Here is a 20,494-nt window from a genome sequence, read left to right as displayed (position 1 = left end):
TCCTCAGACTTCTCTCAGGGAAGTGCTTATGTGGTCTCGGTCTTTTAGGTGATTGGGGGAAGGGCTGCCCGATTCAGACCATTTGCTCTGAATTTGCTCTTTGGGGATCTGCAGGTCAATGCCAGGTAACATGTGAAAGGAAGCACACTTAGCACAGAGTCTCCTTACTGAATAACCATCTCTGTGGTGGCCTTAGCCTCCTTGGCTCACAAGTCTAGAGCTGACCCTTCCTTTGGCAAGGTAGCTGTCATTAGCCCCACTTGCCTCCATCCTTTCTAGTTGCTTCTGTCCACCCCTTTCCCTTTCACTGATTTTTCTCCTTTGTCTGTTTTTCTTTGCCACCAGCCTGTCCTTTCTCCAGTACTATGGACAGAGTCTTATACTCACATGCCATTCTGCCCTCAGAAGACTCAGGTGCTTTTTAATATTCTTGTGAGTCAAAGCTCTAAATGGCTTTCCATTCCCCCCTCCGTCAGGAGATGTTCCTGGTTGAGCCCATGGCTTCTCTCAGGCAGTTTTTGTTCAGGGCTGTATGACCAAGACAGAAAAAAAATTCACCTGTCTTTATCTCCAGGCATTTTTTTTGAAAACCTTCTTTCTGTGGATATTCCCTCTCTCATCTCCATTTTTGCCTTTGTTCTCCCACCTTGAGTAAGACTCTCTGCCACCTCCAAACCCTCAGAGGTCTCTGGACTTAATCTAGCAACCTCATCATTGTCTGGGACCATTCCTGGATTCCTGGATTAAGACTTTGGAGTTTCACCTTCTAGACCAACTCCATATGAGATGAAGCATCTGTGCCTATGTTTTCTTTTCTGTAAAATGGGTTCTGCGTCAGTCATTGCTTAGTGCCAAGACCAGAGTACCACTTCCACATGCTCTGCTGCTCCTCCCTCCACTTCTTTTTTTTTTTTTTTTTTTTTTTTTAGCTCTCTGTACTTTTATACCTGAGGCAGGCTTGTTCCTCCATCTAGACCCCTGTGGCAGCCTCTCCATAGGTCTTCTGCCTGCCATAGCTGCCCGTTCTGCCCTTCCTCCCATGCAAACACACCATACCTCATCTGGTAGTTTGAAGACACTAGATGAGAAAGTATGGAGAGTCAAAATCCTGTATAAATGCAAGGGGTACAGTTATTGTCGGCAAAAAGTGCTTCCTTTTGAGGTCATGCCTCATCCATTGTGTTTTAAATATCTTTTCACTCTGTACCTCCCCATAAAGTCAGCTGCTTGAGGTAGTAGGCACATGATGTAACTACGGGCATGTCTTCTCTCTCATCAGGAACTGAAGCTTTCGTCCCACGAGGAGGCCTTGTCCTTTGTGTCCCTGGTAGACGGCTACTTCCGGCTCACAGCGGATGCCCATCATTACCTCTGCACTGATGTGGCTCCCCCACTGATTGTCCACAACATACAGAATGGCTGTCACGGTCCCATCTGGTTGGTTCTGGAAACTTTTCAGTTCCCTTTGGTGTGAACAGAACCATATTTTAGTGATGGGATGTGTGGTGTCATCAGTTGATTAGGTTGGGGCCAGTTGAGCATGTTGTTTAGGACTTTTTTGGTTCCCTCTTTTCCATCTCTCCCTGCTGTCTACTGGTCATGCCTTCCTGCATCACCTTTGTGGGGGGGATAGCTTCTGTCAAGCTGGAGACCACATGTGTAGGGAAGTCAGGGTCAAGCTGGGCTCAGTGCCTTAGATGGCAGATGAGTCCTCTTTCTAGACCTTGGAGACTTGATACGTGTTGAGGCTCCTTGGCATCTCAGCTTGCCTCATGTGTCCTCTCAGACAGGACTTCAGGCCCCAGGTTGGGTAATGGGATGGGCGCATAGGACTTGAGCCAGCTTGGGGAAGTGGCTACTCTAAGGGATTTAGAGTGCTGTCATTGGTATGAGCTCTTTCTCCCTTTCCCTTTCTCTCCCTCTAGCACAGAATATGCCATCAATAAGTTGCGGCAAGAAGGAAGCGAGGAGGGAATGTATGTGCTGAGGTGGAGCTGTACCGACTTTGACAATATCCTCATGACTGTCACCTGCTTTGAAAAATCTGAGGTCAGTCAGGCCGAGTCATATTGGCCACCTGTGTTCAGTGCAGCCAGCCTAGGAGCTGCTGCAGAGAGGACCACCTTGGGGGAGGGCTGGGGTAGGGGTAAAAAAGCCCGGGGAGATAGACACCCAGAGAAATGCAGAGCAGGATGTTGAGCATTATAATTTTCTGAGAAAATCCCTGGCAGTTCTGACTGGAACAACCCAGTCTTCAAAAGGAGACTTCCTGAGCAGCCAAACCCCTAAACTTTCCTCCTTGTGGCCCTTTCTTTCTTCCCTCAAGAGACCCATGTCAGGGATCCACAGCGGCTCTGGAAGGTAGAACGTGGCCAGAAAACCAGTTCAGACCAAACATTTGTCATTTAGTGCCTTTGTTCGGTGACAGAATCTCAGACACAGAGCCACGTCTGTCTGTGGCACTCACAGGTAACAACCAGTGCCAGGAAGGCCAGCTTGGCAGCCTGGCCTAACACAGCTTTCCCTGGATGGTAGCTTCAGACATTTTAACGGACGACTTGCCGTGCCGTGGTTTGACAAGTGGAGATGACTCTACTTAGTGACTCTACAGTAGCTGGAAGCTAGCAACGATGTGAGAGATACCCAGAAAGCAAAGATAGAAACCAGAATTGTTGACCTTACCTCACTAGACTACAATACTCCCTTTGTCATTCATGCAATCTTAAATACAGGAAATGGAATATTTTAAAAGACCATGAGTTTTACAGAATTAGTCCAGACAGATACACGAGTGTTGACTGGGTTAGCACGAACTGGGAGAACTGGGATGGCAGGGGGTGGGGCTGCAAGGTGGAAGTGAGCACATTAGTGCACCATAGCCCTCAGACACTGGAAGGAAAAGTACTGGGGAAGCCCTGGGGACTAGACTCTGTTCAGAGGGGGAAGAGGAAATGGCAGAAGGAACCCAGGGCTGTCAAGTGTCTGGGTACCACTGCCTACCTGGGAGCCTTCCTGTACAGCAAGGCCTCGTGGCTGATACGGCTACAGCGGGTCAGAACTTGTCAGCTTTATTGTTTGGGCAGCATGCCTGTCTTCTACATTCATCAGTCTGTGAAGGGAGTATAATGTTAATATGGATGGGCGCACGAGACAGCCTAACTGCCTTCTGAGGTGGAATCGGCTTGTGCTGGACCAGGAATGTCGATGACTCAGGAGTGTGGTCCGCCTGGTGTCAGATTACCTGGGGAAAACAGGATCATAGATATGATTACTGGCGCAGTTCATTTTAGCTCACCAGACGCTGTGCTGACCACTTTACATGTCCTCATTTAAACCTTATACTGACCCTGTGAGATTGACCCTGGCATTATCCCCATTGTACAGATGAATAAAACCCAAGGCTTTGCGATCTTAAACATCTTATCCTAGTATATACCATAAGTAGATCTTTCCGACCTTCATCCTTAATGACTAAAATATTTATCTTTGTAAAAAAAGTGCCCGTGAAGGAAAGCTGCTTATACTTCCTCTCTGTGGTACTATAGAATCTGGAAACGGACCAGACCACTGACCACCACCTCCCAGAGGGGTTCTCCTCAAATAGATGCATGGCCTGGAAGGGCTCAGTTTGAGAGACTTCCTGGATAAATGTAGTTATAGTAATGATTATTTCATGCATAATAATATTTGCAAACCTTTACGAAGCACCTTCTAAGTTTTTTACTTTGTCATGCAGTCACAGCAATGTTCCTGTGAGGTTGGTTTTTCATTGAACTCCATCTTACAGGTTTAAAACGGGCTGATGCTATTGTAGAAGTCCTGCTCTGTTAGGCTTTCTCTCTAGTGTTAACTCTCTTTGATCATTGTCTTCTTCTGGACTTATTTATTGTTTACTTGTTTGTAATAAATATTTATTTTTGAATAATTATAGATCTACAGAAATGTTACAGAGATAGTACATAGTTCCATATATCCTTATTCAGCTTCTCCTGTTGTTGATACATTTGCCTGAGCCTTTTCTTGAATGGCAGGTGGTGGGTAGCCAGAAACAGTTCAAGAACTTCCAGATCGAGGTGCAGAAGGGCCGTTACAGCCTGCATGGCTCGGACCGCAGCTTCCCCAGCCTGGGGGACCTCATGAACCACCTCAAGAAACAGATCCTGCGGACGGACAACATCAGCTTCGTGCTGAAACGCTGCTGCCAGCCCAAGCCCCGAGGTCGGTCTCCCCTGGCCAGAGCTGGGCCCTGTCCCTTTGCTGATCCCTTTTGCCCCTTGCTGATGCTCTAAGACATGGATCAAGCAGAATCTGCTGGTTGGTTTGAAGAAAGTGGCCCCTCCCCACAGTTTCTAGGTGTCCTTCATTTAGTTTTGTTACGAGTCTGTCCTGAACTTCAATCCTGGGCCTCAGGTGTCAGCATTATCTATAGATAAAAACATACACCTTTTCTTAGCATCTCAGGCTTCGTAAAGAGCACGTTTAGGATTAGTAAACAGAAGCTTACCACTTTCCTCTTTAAGATAAAATGTTCCCCTGTGAGTGGTTTATTTTCTGAGAAATGTTCCTAGTATATCCTCTGTGGGTCAAGAACTGTCTGACACTCAGGCCCCTCTCTCCAAGGGTTTCCAGTCTAACATAGAAAATGTTTCAGGTAAACAAGGCCACCACACTACGTGATGGCTGTTTTCATCAACACCTACATATCAGACCTCAGGCTCGCAAAGAAACGCATGGTCAGAATCCCTGAGTCGTGGACTGGAAAGCTGCACAGAGGTGGATCTTGAGCCTCATGTTGGACAGTTAGCCTGGCCACTAGATAAGGGCTTTTCCAACAAAGCATGTGTAGGGGCAGTGTGGTAGGCCAAAGCAGGAGCTGCAGAAGAACAGGGGCTGAAGGGCTAATGCATTCAGTGAAGTTAGAAAGAAGAGGTAGGATGGTATGCCTGGGCAGCTCAGCTGGTTGAACATTCAGCTCTTGATTTGGGCTCAGGTCATGATCCCAGGGTCATGGGATCGAGCCCTGCGTTGGGCTCGATGCTGAGCATGGAGCCTGCTTAAGATTCTCTCTCTCTCCAACCTGTGCTCTCTTTCTCTAAAATAAAATAGAGTAGGGTAGAATAGAATAAAATAAAAAGAAGGGGCTGATGAGACTGGGAGAGGGCAGATTTGGGTCCTAGGAGGCCTTGGATGCCATGCCAGGGAGCTGAACGGGGAACCATAGGAGAGTCAGGGAATAAAGTGGATGGGGGGATGACGGACTCAGCTATTCTTTTTGAAGCCCCATGGTTAGTGTCACTGATATCCTGCAGGTGAATTCATCACCTCTTAGAATGTGAGAACTGGAAGGACAGTTAGGCATCACCTAGTCAAGTGCCCCATTTTAGAGGTGAGAAAATTGAGTCCTGTAGAAATGAAGTGAGTCTCACTGAAGGTCAGGTCAAAGAGGGGTTTGAGTGCCAGTCTACTCCAGATAGTTTTTTTGACATTCCCATAGTGTGAGGTGCTGCCCTACATGTGTCACATCCTTCCCTCAGAAGGGGTCAGGCCTCAAAGAAAGGGCAGGCAGCACATTTGGGACGGGCAGGCCCCAGTAAGTGTGGTCGAAGATACTCTGAGGAGTCTCTTTATCTGACACATCTTGTTCTTTTAAGGGAATTTGCCCGTGAGCCTTTATGTCAGGGGTGGGCAGAGGATGCAACACCGGGACAGAAAGGGTCCTGGGTTCTTGATGTTTGAATCAATGTTTGGTCTCCCAGCCACGGGGCTGCCACTGCCCTCAGGGAAAGAGGAAGGTCTTGTGTTCTTGTTGATCAGATAGGGTTTCCTGCCAGCTTCGGGGGTAACTGCAGCCTTTGTTTTCATGCTTGAAGATGTTCCGCGAGGGTAAAAACACATCTGCCACTTGGCCCTGAGACCTTGGCCTCAGAGGGAGGTAAAATCTTAAAGCCCAACTACCCTATTTACTTACATAATCTCTCTTCCAGGTAGTACAGGCAGATTGGTGGTCTCCGGGTAAGGTTGGGGGGGATGGAGGGCAGCAGCCACACATAGTGAGAGTGGTGGCAGATGGGAGGCTGGGACAGGATTGCTTCCCTGGAATTAGCTGGGTAGGTCTCTGGTGTAGATTCCTGCCCCTCCCAGTCCAGACCAGGGAGCCAGTAGCCATGGCAGGAAAAGCACAGGAATGCATTGAATCCCTCTCTCATGGCTTCCCTTGGGGCCCCTGGAACTCCACACTGAATGTCCCTCCCACTTGAATATGAACTATTCAGACAGGCTCTGGGTCTGTCTTACCACGCTGTGACTCGTAGGGTGGGTACACAGCACCTGGCACAGAATCCACGTTCGCTGATGTCTGATAATTACGGCAGTAGTTACCATACTGGTGGGTACTTAACTAATTTCAAATGCTTTACGTGCATATTTGCATTTATTCCATCTGTACAGTAGCTCTTTGTAGCTGTTACAGAGATGCGGAAATTGAAGCCCAGAGAAGCTCAGTGCCTTGCTAGTGGTGTTAGTACTAGTTATGATAAAAGTAGCAGCAAGTTATGATGACAATGGTGATGGTGATGGGTACTGTCATGTGCCAGGCCCTGTCATTTAATCTTCCAAACAACCCGGAGTATGTTGTAATCGCCATTGTGCTTGCCCAGGTAGTTCGAGCAGGAGTGGGGAATTGAACTCAAGTCCTCTGACCCACCTCAGATGGTCTTTTCCCTACATCACACTCTGCAAATGCACAGGGGCAGCCATTAACCCATGGCTGTGGGGCAGGGGCCAGTTCTCCTGACCTGGGGGAGAGGAGGGACTGACGGGGGGCCTAGGGAGAAAGGAAGAACAAGCTCTGAGGATGAAGCTGGCTTCTGTGTGCCCTCAGAAGCCCTCTGTCTTCCCTCTACCACCTGCAAATTAGGGAAGTGAGGAAATCATGACTGTTAAAGAAGGTCGTTTTGGGTTCCTGAATGCCTCTGCCCTCCTAACTCTAAGGCTCTGATAGCCAGACTCTGACCTGGGTTTCTTACTTGAAAATGCAGCTGAGAAGCTCCTCATGGAATCAGTGAGAAGCAGGCAGCCCTCAGAGTGGATGTGACAGCAAAGCAAATCCACATCTCTGTGTCTGGTCCAGCCCCACCACCCTTCTCTAGGCCTGAGGGCGGCCATGTCAAGAAGGGGATAGGGACCCAGCAGGACTCACTGGCCTAGTCATCACTGACCCACATCCTCATCTGTGGAGTCACGCTGGGTGTTTGATTTCTGCAGCCTTTCGCTCTGACGCTGAAAGCTTCTGCAGGCCGTTGCCAACCAGCTGGTACAAGGATGGTGACGCTGACCAGGATGTAATGTTGGTCTTAACCACAACAGCTACCAGTTTTGGAGTGCTCCCTAGATGCCAGGCGCTGAAGTGAGCCCCCCCCCCCCGCCCGTGTGCATTCTCATTTATCCCTCACAGCAACCTCACAAGGGGCACAACTGTGTCTCCCATTTTTCCAGGCTTGTGGGGGTTTTCCAGAAACCAGGCTTGTGGGGGTTTCGCGGCTTTCCCCACTCACATGGTTGACTTCAGTGCCACATTCCCCGTAGCAGCCATGCAGATCATCATCCCGTAAATGGTTCCTCTTTTCCTTCTCCTCTCTCAGTCCCAAAGCAGCTCTATTGCCCTGACTCTTCCCTGGGGACACTTTTCAAGTGGCCCTTTTTGATGTCTTTTCTCCACCAGGGCAGTCCTGAGTTGGCCTGTTTGAATCTGATTTTATCCAGGTGATTGCATGGAGTCAGGGTAACAGAATGGGGGAGAATAGACTCTGGAGAAAGGGTACCCAGAATGTGATCACAAGGGGAACCTGTGTCTGAACCTAGTTTCTGGCTCCCAGAACCTCCTCTGAGGTTGGTGTTATTACCATCCATGTTGCTGATGAGAAGATCAGTGTTCAGAGGAGTGGAAGGCACACTTGTCCAAGGCACACGGTAGGAGCAAAGACAATTTGAACATAGGAGGACACCAGTTCTCAACTCTTAACCACTATTGTACAGATTTTATAGTAAGTAGATTTAAAAATCTAACTTAGATTTTTTTTATTACAAAATTAAAAAAAATTTTTTTTAACGTTTATTTATTTTTGAGACAGAGAGAGACAGAGCATGAATGGGGAGAGTCAGAGAGAGAGGGAGACACAGAATCTGAAACAGGCTCCAGGCTCTGAGCAGTCAGCACAGAGCCCGACGCGGGGCTTGAACTCATGCACTGCGAGATCATGACCTGAGCCGAAGTTGGACGTTTAAGCGACTGAGCCACCCAGGCGCCCCTATTACAAAATTTTTTAAGAACTTTTTTCGTCTTTGAGAGAGACAGTGCAAGCGGGGTAGGGGCAGAGAGAGAGGGAGACATAGATTCCGAAGCAGGCTCCAGGCTCTGAGCTGTCAGCACAGAGCCCAATGCCAGGCTCAAACCCACAGACTTTGGGATCGTGACCTGAGTCAAAGTTGGATGCTTAGGGGCGCCTGGGTGGCTCAGTCGGTTAAGTGTCCAACTTCAGCTCAGGTCATGATCTGATGGTTTGTGAGTTTGAGCCCCGTGTCGGGCTCTGTGCTGACAGCTCGGAGCCTGGAGCCTGCTTCGGATTCTGTGTCTCCCTCTCTCTCTGCCCCTCCTCTGCTCATGCTCTGTCTCTCACTCTCTCAAAAATAAGTGAACATTAAAAAAAATTAAAAACAAAACAAAAAACAAAAAAAAGGAAAACAAACGTGCCCTGCAAAGAAGTGACGACTTGAGAGACCATGTTTAGTTACTTGGCCTAATGTAGGGACCTAGTACTTAGTGCTCATGGGTGGAGTTCTTCCAGGGTTCCAGAACCCTCTCACTGCCAGTCTGAATCTGGAAGGTGCTCTCTTTCCCCACAGTGACATAGCTCAAAGTGGCTCCATGGTGGGAGGTCTCCTTCTGTGGGTTATAAATTCCATCAGCCTCCTGTGCTCACCCTTGCCCAGCAGATTTTGTGAAGTGTTCAGTTTGCTGTTTGAATTAGTGGTATTTGGGGATGGTCTGCTCATAATCTGTACATTTAGATAGCACCTCCTTGGAGTCAGGCACTGCTGGGAGCCCAGAAAGGTTCAGGCACAACCTTCTCTCTGGATTACTTGTCCTGTTTTTTTACACAAAACCAGTGTTTTTTTACCTTCCTAACTCAGTTCCCCTCACTCTCTAGGCCCAACGTACTGCTTCTTCCTCCCTCTTCAGCTCTCATCCTTCATCCTGATTATTCATTCACACATTTAACAGATACTTACTGAGTACCTACTATATGTACCAGGCTGTGGAGGTAGAGCAGGAAATAAGATAGATAGTGGCCCCTGCCTTCGGGGAGTTTCTGTTCTCAGATTTTAAAATTTCACTTCCTTAGGCAAACCTTCCCTGAGTTCTGCCAGAACAGACCCTGCTCTCGCAACCTTGAGAGCAGCTGCACAAATGGGAGCTTTCCTTTTGATTGGTTGATTACTCGATTAGCTTAGGCTCTGTTATTTACCTTAGCAGCTCCTGGAGGGCAGGAATCAGGTACTTAATAAATATTTGTTGAATGACTGAAGCAACAAATGTACAAATGTTGTGTTCAGCAAGCTCCATGGTTCAGCAGACGTTGGCCAACTGGGATCTTGGACCTTCGCTGCCCTGCTCAGTCTTCTTCGTTCTCTCCCGCAGAGATCTCCAATTTGCTGGTGGCTACTAAGAAAGCCCAGGAGTGGCAGCCTGTCTACTCTATGAGCCAGCTGAGTTTTGACCGGATCCTCAAGAAAGATATCGTGCAAGTGAGTCATTGCTAAGGTTCCTGGGTCCACCTTGGTCCTGCCTCCCCATGGCAAGCAGTCTGAGGATTGGGGGGACTGAAGTCTGGGTTTGGGGAAATCCTATTGGAAAAAACAAAAACAAAAAAACCGAGACTTTTCTTTTGTAGTTAAAGCTGTTCAGCCAGCACCCTGCCATTCTACCCAGATTTGCTCATGTTCCCAAGAGACACTTTGTCTTTGAAGGAAATGGATTAGTCAGGCTTTGTGGGGTTATCTAGGGTTACAGGACCTTCCGGGGAGTGGTCTTCTGCAGATAGAAGGAGTTGGAGAACTTGGTGGGAATGCTGACAAGGCAAGAGTAGGGTGTCCATGGGGGGAGTCTGGGCTGATGACCCTCGTTAACCTACCACATGCTGTGACAGAGCACTTCTAAAGTTCAACCCTGGGCTTTCAGATGATGATTCCAAAGGGAGCAAAGCTGGGGGAATACAGAATACAGTAAGGAGGCAGGAGAACTGCCTTGAGAGATAGGTCCCTTGGACCATTGTCCCAGCTTGGGAGGCCTCTTGCCCAGAGTCTGCAGCTGTAGGCAGGCCCAGTTTCCCTTGTAGCTACCCTCGGGCTAAGGGTGTGAGGCCCAGGGCAAACCCCATGTTCTCTTCCATGCCCCTGCCCCAGTGGAGCATGGTGTGGAGCCACACACCAGGGAGGCCAAGGAGACAGCCTGCCAGCAGCCTTGGAGGGAAGGAACGTTTACTGCCTGGGAGAAACTGTGACACTTTGGGGGTGTTGGAGAATGAATTGTGGGCTCACGTCTACTAGGGAGCCTAGTGGAAGGTGGCAGGCTTGGGGTTGGTTTGCTAGTATACTTTCTTAGGTTAATCTCTGAAACTGTTGGGCAGGGTTTCAGGGCATAGAGGTCCGCAGCTGCAGCTGCCTCTCACTTCCCTTGATAAATCCTTCACTGAGGGCCAGATTGTGTTGTGTTCTGTCCTTCTGGTGGAGTTGGAGCTGTGGCCAGAGATTGAAATCACCAGAATGGCAGTACCCTGGGTTTTTTTCCTGCCTAAATTTGGTCCTGTACTTGGGCCCTTCCTTCTTTCTTTGCCTTTGAACCTCTGCACAGATCATAGCCACCCTCCGTGCCCCCGGCACTCGTCTAGCCAACAGTGAGCACTTTCGCGTGTCACGCATGATGGCAGCCCTTGGCGGGTGCACGGTGCGCTGGAAGAGCCAACTCGCATCTTAAGTAGATAATCACGTTACCAAGACACAAGTCCTAAGTAGGGAAATACAGCAGGATGTGGGACTGTCAGATTGGACCATGCCGCTTAGCCTCGGGAGGACAGAAATGGCTTCCTGGGAAAGCGGCATCCAAGCGGAGTCCCAGAGGATACACAGCAAGCACCAGACAAAGGCAGAGGGAGCAGCACGGAAGGAAGCCAATGTGTAACACGCAGGACCCTCCGTGGGGCGCTGTGGAGGCCTGTTGCCATGGCTTGGCTGCTGGGATAAGCAACCCTTCTGGGGAAGAGTAATTATTCTGCAAGCATATGGCTTTTACGGGATGTTCTGGGAACACAACTTCCCATAATCTTGATGAACCGCTTCATGACAGATGCAGCTTTAATGAATAGTCACAGGACCTCGCCAGGATATGGGAGACAGGGCAGATGCATCGCCACTGTGCTATGACAGATGACAAATGGTGGCATTTGTGCAAATTAATATACCTGATTAACGATTGTATACATTCCTGTAGGGGCAGGGCTGATTCCAAGGGAATCCATTTTCTGCATTTACAGAACGTGCTGGCATAATAGAATAATAGCACCATAACTTAACAGACTTTGTGAGGTTAATCTCAGTAGCTTGAGAGTGCCTGAGTTTTATGAATCACATTTTGGTTTCCCAATATTAAGAATGTTTAACTCAGAATTATTAAAGCTTGAACTGGGAGACTCCTTAGAGACAGATGATTATGTGCTAAGGGCTTTTTGCTTTTTGGGTATGAGGCTTTGAGTCCTCATACTGGTTATTTGGTGGTATTATTCTCTTTCATATGTGAGGATATTGAAGGCCCATCCTTCCAGTCTCTGCCTCTGCCTTGACCCCCTTCCCCCGCTGTGGGATTGTGAGGGCAAGTCCACATGTAAATGCATCACAAATTTTAAAGCTTAGCACGCATGTGCATATACAGACACACACACTGGGTACATAGCTGAAAAACGAACAAGTGCCTGGTCTAGAGGGCAATCAAACAGAACGTATCAGCCAGCAGATCGTTTCTGCCATGATGTGCCAGACTCTGTACCTGGAGTCTTTATACCTGCCTCTTCACTTGATTCTAACACAGCCCTGGGAGGCAGGTACGATTGTTATCCCTGTTCACAGAAAGGGGTTGAGGAAAGAATGTCTCAAGTTAAATGGGCAGTGAGCAGTAGCATGATCACTAATAAGCCCCTTTTCTTTGTACCCTAGCCTGTAGTAGAGGAGCCCCCGTGGGGTCCTCTCTGAGTCCACTTTGAAGGTGAGGGTGGGGCTGCTGTCACTGGAGGCTATTGGTGGCGCTACTAGAAGTTTTAGGATTGGTCAGGATTATGTTTTAGCCACAGGTTGTTTCCTGGAAGTAGAAGGGAAGGAACCGTTTGGGACTGTAACTGTCTCCTGGGGCCCAGGAAGTGCCACATCTGTGTTTGGTTAAATAGCTCTGTATTTCTTTTGGAGGCCTGACGGGGACAAGACATGGGGAGACTGTGATCTTTGGAGGCTCTTTTGCCTTTGCCCCACCCCTGCTGGTATTCTGTGTTCCCATTAAGTCCTCAGTGCAGCCCCAGAGAGGGGTCATCACCCCAACCTCCTGCTTCCTTCTTCAGGGCGAGCACCTTGGGAGAGGCACGCGGACGCATATCTACTCTGGAACCCTTCTGGATTACAAAGATGACGAAGGAACTTCCGAAGAAAAGAGAATAAAAGTGATCCTCAAAGTCTTAGACCCCAGCCACAGGGACATTTCTCTGGTAAGTGTCTCCTTCATAACCCCGTCCCCTCTTCTCCCCCAGTTCTGGAGCCAGTGGAGCACAGTGAGCTTGGAAGAACCTTTGTCTTTAGTTTGGTCTTGTGGTTTCCAGACTCCTCATCTAGTCTGGATGCCTTTCTTCGAGTACAATCTGAGATAAAGCCGGCGTGGAAAATAAGTGAGGGAGGATTGAAGATGAAGTGGGTTGAGCAGCCTGTCCCTTCCTGGCCCTCCCACTGTCCTCCTGTTTCCTATCTAGAGGTCCTTGTGGTGGAGCCCAGGACTCTACATAGTCCCTGGTGTATCACTTCACAGTCTACAGAATTAAAGCCCAGACGAGTAAAAGGACTTACCCAAGATCCCACAAACTGTTAGAGTGATAAAGCCAAGTCTTGACTGAGATCTGCCTGGTTTTTTGTTTATTCTAACACAGTGTCAAACATTGTTATTTCTCAAAGTTTAATGGAGAGAAAGTGGTGGATGTGCGTATCTAATGGGGAAATTGTCAGCTAGCCTCTCCTGCCAGCCTGGCTCTGTATCCTATTAGGTTGTCTAAATATATCCCGTATCCCAGCCGGCTTAGCAATGCCTCTGGACAGGCAAGGCCAGGGGAGCAGTTTCAGGGCCTGGGATGACAGTGATGAGTTTTCCTGGGACCCATTGACTTTCCTCTCAGCAGAGCCCCTTTGGCATCAGAGCAGTGGAGTCTGACCCTTAGCATTCCTTGTCCTCTTCTCCCACAGGCCTTCTTTGAGGCAGCCAGCATGATGAGGCAGGTCTCCCACAAACACATCGTGTACCTCTATGGCGTCTGTGTCCGAGATGTGGAAAGTAAGTGTATTCGCTGTGGAAGGGGAGGTTGCCCTGGCTGGGAGTGTTGGCGCTGTGGGGATGACTCGGGGCTGATGCCACCTTTACCTTGCCTGGGCTTCTTGCCTCTTGCAGCAGTTCTTGTGCTTAATAGTGGATGTGGAATTAAGCCCCATTTGTTTTTTTCACTCATTTCTCGAACGTTTACTGTTGCCAGCCCTGACTGCACACCGTGCTGGACCCGGGAGGGTGGGGTGAGCACGCTGAGAGAGAAGAAGGCGTCTGGGCGGGGGCAGAGGTGTAAGCGCTCATTCTGCTGTTTGCACCTCACAAGGATGGTTGTGTCCTCCCAAGCCGAGGACCAGTCAGTAAAGTGGGCTCCCCTCAGGGGGTGAGGGAAGATACTGTCCCTACTGTGGCTACTTTTGTGCCTGTAGATATCATGGTGGAGGAGTTTGTGGAGGGGGGGCCCCTGGATCTCTTCATGCACCGGAAAAGCGATGTCCTCACCACACCGTGGAAGTTTAAAGTTGCCAAACAGCTGGCTAGTGCCTTGAGTTACTTGGTAAGTATGTTCTGGAGTCTGTGGTGGCCCCCATCAGGAACCAGAATGCCCGAGTGGGTGGTGGCAGGAAGGGACTCTGGTGAGGTGGGCTGGAGGGGCCTGGTCTCTGTGGTTAAACACAGGTGTGCCTGGTGCTTAGTGGCCTCGACCTTGGTCATTTGGGGCTGTTCGTGTGCTTGTGTATGAATCCTGTTTTGATGGAAATTGTATCATGTCAGAGGACTGACTTCTGTACTGCACTGTAGGTAAGAGTGGAAATAGTGCGATTCTTGTCACACAAATGAGTGAAACCGCCAGCGTCAGTAGTGCTTACCGTGGGTCAGCCGTTCAGGGGTCCTACACGTTCTCCTTGGTGTCATTCTCACAGAAGCCCTATGAGGCCCACTCTGCCATTATCCCCGTTTTACTGGTGAGGGGACCAGGGCACAGGGCCATGGTGTAATACACCCGAGTCACACAGATGACTGGGGACAGAGCTAAGCTGCCCGGGCATGGCTGTCACTGGGGAATATGGAGAGATGATGTGAGGAGCCAGGCTTGGAAACGGAGTGAAGGAAGGAGGGAAGACGGGCAGCCCCATGGGCAACTTGACTGAGTTCACCCTTCTCACTCTGCAGGAGGATAAAGACCTGGTCCACGGAAATGTGTGCACTAAAAACCTCCTCTTGGCCCGTGAGGGCATCGACAGTGAGTTCGGCCCGTTCATCAAGCTCAGTGACCCCGGCATCCCCATCACCGTGCTGTCCAGGCAAGGTGGGTCTCCCCTTTCCTCCCACCCCAGTTCCCATCTGTGCCCTTCACCCTTCCACCCTCCCTGTCCCCACCTGAATTAAGGTCAGGCCAGCAGGGAGAAGGGGGCTAGGGCTCTGGTGTGTTTCCTTTTAAGAAGGACACTTTAGCAGACAGGCATCTGGTGCTGCTGCTGTGCCCCGGGGGCCGAGGGAGATGTGGAGGGTAGGGAGGACCAGTCCCTGCCCTCTGGGAGCTGTGTGGTAGGAGAAACTCACCCAAGGCACGTGTGGTCCTGACGATAAAAGAGCTGTGTTCGAGGTGCTGGGGTAGCACAGAGGGAGGCTGCTGGGCCCAGGGATGGTCACAGAGGTGTCGAGAGGAGCCGGGTCTCCTGGCCCTCCACTGTAGTTGGTGAGCTGTTGGGGGAGGCCCCCAAGTGATAGCTATGCTCTTGTGGCCTTTGAATGAGGTCATCGTGAACTATAGGGCTGTGAAGGAAAAGACAGGCCCAGGAGCCAAGACACTGCAACCAGCACTGCCCAAGTAGTACTCTGCCTCTTAGCCTTCGAGGCCGTGTGTGGGATCTCAGCGTGGCCCTGGCCTGTGACGGCCAGCCACCAAGCACAGTGCTGGGCTCTTAGAGTTTTGTTCAGTAGGTCAAAGAATGGGCTAAGTTTGGAAGGGAACCAGGATGAAAATAGGCCTTACAAATACAACTGAAATCATTCACTCCTTAGCAGGGAAATGGGAAGCATTCTTTAGTGCCTATGTAGTGCCCCTCACCCGCCCATCTCCCACCAGTCAGCAAAGATTCAGCCCTGAATCTGTCCCGGGACCTGTCCTCAGAAAGCACCTGGGGCGCAGACACTGGTGACTCCAGAACTAGTAGAGGAGCCGGAGTATCCCCAAGAGGTGCCGGTAAAATGCTATGGGCATTCAGAGACAGTGATATCACCTAGCTGGGGACAGGTGATTCAGGGAGGCAGTGGGATTTCATCTGGGCTTTGTGGGTCAGTGAGGTGGGCCTGACTGTGACTGCCTCTGTTTCCAGCAGGAGCCAGGAGGCTGTTGCTGGAGGCCACAGTGCTTATTGAGGGACACAGCAGGGGTGTCTACTCAGATCACTAGCCTTGGCAGGAAGCCAGAACAGGGCTGCAGAAGTAGCCAGGTGCAAGAGATGTATGACAGCCTCACCTCAGGCTTTCATTCCCTTGTTCTTTCCCACACGAAGCAAACACACAATTGCAGGGTGATTGTGCAGAATGCATGAGTGAGGTGAGCCCATGCCTGCTCTGCATGTATGGGCCTCTTGTCTTTCCCTGCCTTTTCTTCTTTTTTTTTTTAATGTTTATTTATTTATTTTGAGAAAGAGAGCACACACACAGGCAAGTGGGGAAGGGGCAGACAGAGAGGAAGAGAGAGAATCCCAAGCAGGCTTTGCCTGTCAGTGCAGAGTCCGATGTGGGCCTTGATCTCACAAACTGTGACCTGAGCCGAAATCAGGAGTGGGATGCTTAACCGACTGAGCCACCTAGGTGCCCCTCTGCCTTTTCTTTCTTAAGCCTTTGTTCTCCTTCCCCGGGGTGTTGGCCTCCCCAGGGTGCTTTGCTGTCATCTGAGGCCAGAGCTTCGGAAGCCTGGCCCTATGTGACCCTCCTGGGGGCTTGTGATAAATGGACACATCTGCTGGCCCTAAGACTGCTGCATGGTGGAGCACGTGCCCGGGCGGAGAGGCCTGGAAAGTGGCACCCTTCACAAACTCCCCCCGGGCCCATGTTTGGAAAGCACTGCTTAAAATAGTTTCTTCGTTAGCTCGCAGTTTCTGCTGCAATGACAGTGATTTACAACCCTGGCATTTCCAGAAACTGATCTGGAAATCTCTCTGGTCTTTTTCCAGAGTGCATAGAACGAATCCCGTGGATTGCTCCCGAGTGTGTTGAAGACTCCAAGAACCTGAGTGTGGCCGCTGACAAATGGAGCTTTGGAACCACACTCTGGGAAATCTGCTATAATGGCGAGATCCCTCTGAAAGACAAGACACTGATTGAGGTGAGCAGTTGCTTTCCGGGGTGAGAGCTGAGTGAGGACTCCTTGAGCCCTCGTGAACGTCTCAGCAGTTGTCAGGCAGCCTCATGTTGTGGGAAGAGATGGAGGTGGCTTTGACTGTCCTCCACAGGTTTCCTGGCTGTGTGACCTCGAAAGTGTCACTTAACTTCCCTGTCAGTTTCATCATCTGTAAAATGGGGATAAATACTACCTATTTTGCAGGGCTGTTGTGAAGATTAAGTAAATAATGAAATAATGCATGCACAATGCCAGGCACACGATATGTGCTCAGTAGTACATTATGGTAGTGTTTATCTCAGATTTGAAGTACCTGTTAGCAACATTAACACAGATACTTGTTGAGTTTCTACTGCGAGGCATTGTTCGAAGTAAAAGCTGGAGGCTCACTATAAAATAGACACAGGCCTTGGCTTTCCTTGAGGACCTTAGGGTGTGGTTAGGAGAGTTCGCCTATAATAGCAAGAACGAGGATTCTTCACATAATATGTGAAACCAGCGGCCTAAGAATCCTGCAACTTAGATACAGCAGTGCCATCACCTTCATTTCACAGTTCAGGTAACGGAGACGCAGGGAGCCCCAGCACATGCCTGGGTCCTTCAGCTACAGTGCAAAACCAGAAAGGTCTGACCCACTCTTAAATTTACTGGTAGAAAGTGTGAAGACTGTAACTCTAAAGGGATAAAGTAGTAAAATGACAATCAAGGACCACTGATCCTGACTTAGTGGTTCAATTATTGGAATGTGTCTCGTGTATTTATGGGGGCAGCAGCATCACTTTGAGCTGGGAGGGATTGATCAAAATCCAGGGGAAGGTGGCATTTCAGTTGTCCGTGGGAAGCAATGAGTGGTTTTGTTTGCCTCAAGCATGGAGAGGAATGACAGGTGGTAAGGTGGGAAAGGTTATTTGGGTCAGATTATTGGAAGCCCTAAATTCCAGGCTACAGAATTGTACTTAGGGGTGATGTGGGACACTGATGAGTTTGCATGGAGAAGTGAGGTGCTTAGAGGTCAGCATGGGGACGGGTCTTCTAGACACCATGGTTGGGATGGACAGGCTAAGGAGTGACCACACACTCTGAGGCTCTCAGTGGTGAGGACAGAGACAGGAAGTGGCAATGGAAATCCAGAGTGGAGGGTGCACCTGTAGGAGATCCTGAAGAGGTAGAATGTTTAACCAGTTAACTTTGGCCAGGTAAACATAGTACAGGGCTTGGGAAAGCGGAGTTAAGTCAAAACCAGCAGGGAAGCCCTCAGATCTATAACTCTGCTATTTGGGATTTTCATTCTAGGGTTTTTGGAGAAAAGTCAGTATCTATTCAGCACCTGCTGTGTACTCAGGGCTAAGCAGCATGCAGGAATGGTGTAAGGAAGGGCCTGTACCTTTGATAAAAGAGGGCTCCTTCTCTCCTCCCAAGTACCCTTGATGGGTTTGGATGGCCTTTCCACCTGGCTGCACCAGAGCGGGGAAGTGAGCGTGACACTGAGAGGCGAGAGCAGCTCCCAGCTCAGTTCCAGCTCCTCCTCTTCCTCATCCTCTGAGGTCTCCCCACTTCCACCAAGGATCCCCAGGGACAGAGGAGAAACCAGTACTCATGAGATTCACTAGAAACTGGAGGGTAGGGGTGCCAGGGTGGCTCAGTCGATTAAGTGTCCGACTTCGGCTCAGGGCATGATCTCTTAGTTTGTGGGTTCAAGCCCTGCATTGGGCTCTGTGCTGACAGCTCAGAGCCTGGAGCCCGCTTCGGATTCTCTCTCTCTCTCTCTCTCGGCCTGTCTCCCACTTGTGCTCTCTCTGTGTCTCTCAAAAATAAATAAACATTTTTTTTTTTAACTGGAGGGTCATGGTTTCACTTAATTTTTATTTTTATTTTTTTATTTATTTTTATTTTTATTTTTTTCTGAATTTTTTTTAATGTTTATTTATTTCTGAGACAGAGAGAGAGACAGAGCATGAGCAGGGGAGGGGCAGAGAGAGAGGGAGACACAGAATCTGAAATAGGCTCCAGGCTCTGAGCTGTCTGCACAGAGCCCGACACGGGGCTCGAACTCACGGACCGCAAGATCATGACCTGAGCTGAAGTCGGACGCTTAACCGACTGACCCCCCCAGGTGCCCCTTAATTTTTAAAAGTAGTATCAATTATTTGTTTTAGAATTTTGAAGTAATAAACAGTTGAAAATTGGAAAATATAGAAAACTATGAAAAAGAAAAAACAGCAGTCATCATATTCCAGTCGCTCCTCACCACTAGTTAGCCCTTTGGTATTTTGTCTTTCAGTCTGTTTCTGTCTGTCTTGTTTAAACACAACTGAGACCATGCTAGATATAGTTATATAGGCTCTACTTCTTAATTTAATATTGGGAGTACTTTCCTGCATAAATATGTCTTACAATTTTACAAATTTAATGTAAGAGTTGTTTCATTAAACTCAAATTTACTTAACTAATTTTATATTTGGCATTTAGGTTGTTTTTAAATTTGTAATGTGCTAATTCTTCAGGGAGTATCTTTGAACATAAATCTTTGTTTATATCTGACTTCTGAGTCATTTTATAGTTGGAATTAATGAGTCAAAGGATTTGAAGTGTCTGCCAAGTTGTATTCCAGGAAGGCTGCGTGACTGCACTTGAATGCAGCAGGTTCAGGCCTGGGTCTACAGCCCATCTGACTTGAATTTGGATTTTAGTATGGGGACTAACATTTCCCCAGGCCGGAATAAGGCAATAGTAACACAGGTTTGTGAAACCTGCCTTTATGCAGAGCTATCAGGGAAATAAGTTAGGGATGGTAACTGGTGCTGAAGGGTTAGTGAGTGGTACCTTTGGTTTCTCCCACGTGGTTTTCTTCTTTACAGAAAGAGCGATTCTATGAAAGCCGGTGCCGGCCAGTGACACCATCTTGTAAGGAGCTGGCTGACCTCATGACCCGCTGCATGAACTATGACCCCAACCAGAGACCCTTCTTCCGAGCCATCATGAGAGACATCAATAAACTGGAGGAGCAGAGTAAGACCCTGTCGTGTAGTGTTTGCATGAGACCAGCCAGTTCCCCGGGGAAGCAGCAGAGTAACTAGGAGCCTGTGGACGGCAGTCACTCCTTTTTAACATGGTTTCTTTCCTCCTCTCCTAGATCCAGACATTGTTTCGGAACGAAAGCCGGCAACCGAAGTGGATCCCACACATTTTGAAAAGCGGTTCTTGAAGAGAATCCGTGACTTGGGAGAGGCAAGTTAGGCTGGAGTCCCCTGCTGACCGTCTGACCTCTTCTGCGTCTAAAACCACTCTCCATTCTCTCTGTTTCTGGGCCAAGATTTATGAAGAGAAGGCATCTCACTGGGTTTTCCCTGGGCCACTGGAATTACAGGGGAGTCTCCGCTTGGCACACAGCAGCAGTGTGCATATACCTGCCTGCCCAGGTGGCTGGATATGCACACAGGATGTTGGTCTGCTCCCTCCAGACTCGATTTTTCTCCAAGGGGTGGAAGAGAATGGAAAGAGAGAGATACGGGGGAATAGGT

General features: G+C 49.1%; 1 protein-coding gene across 4 annotated transcripts in view; it reads left to right on the top strand.

Annotated features, from left to right (window-relative positions):
• The window catches only part of JAK1 (Janus kinase 1), a 237,332-nt gene that overhangs the window by 210,175 nt on the left and 6,663 nt on the right, over positions 1-20,494 (top strand). For all 4 annotated transcript variants that reach the window (XM_043575179.1, XM_043575182.1, XM_043575181.1 and 1 more), the window contains 11 exons: positions 1,280-1,437; positions 1,926-2,049; positions 4,032-4,218; positions 9,698-9,804; positions 12,660-12,803; positions 13,546-13,633; positions 14,050-14,177; positions 14,795-14,930; positions 16,807-16,958; positions 19,832-19,982; positions 20,107-20,201. In XM_043575179.1, coding sequence (XP_043431114.1) covers positions 1,280-1,437; positions 1,926-2,049; positions 4,032-4,218; positions 9,698-9,804; positions 12,660-12,803; positions 13,546-13,633; positions 14,050-14,177; positions 14,795-14,930; positions 16,807-16,958; positions 19,832-19,982; positions 20,107-20,201 — 1,470 coding nt within the window. The remainder of the gene's footprint in view (positions 1-1,279; positions 1,438-1,925; positions 2,050-4,031; positions 4,219-9,697; positions 9,805-12,659; positions 12,804-13,545; positions 13,634-14,049; positions 14,178-14,794; positions 14,931-16,806; positions 16,959-19,831; positions 19,983-20,106; positions 20,202-20,494) is intronic.

The sequence above is a fragment of the Prionailurus bengalensis genome, chromosome C1 (assembly GCF_016509475.1).
Source record: "Prionailurus bengalensis isolate Pbe53 chromosome C1, Fcat_Pben_1.1_paternal_pri, whole genome shotgun sequence".
NCBI lineage: Eukaryota > Metazoa > Chordata > Mammalia > Carnivora > Felidae > Prionailurus > Prionailurus bengalensis.
The sequence above is the reverse complement of the archived record's forward strand: the minus strand, read 5'-3'. Positions and strand labels throughout refer to the sequence as shown.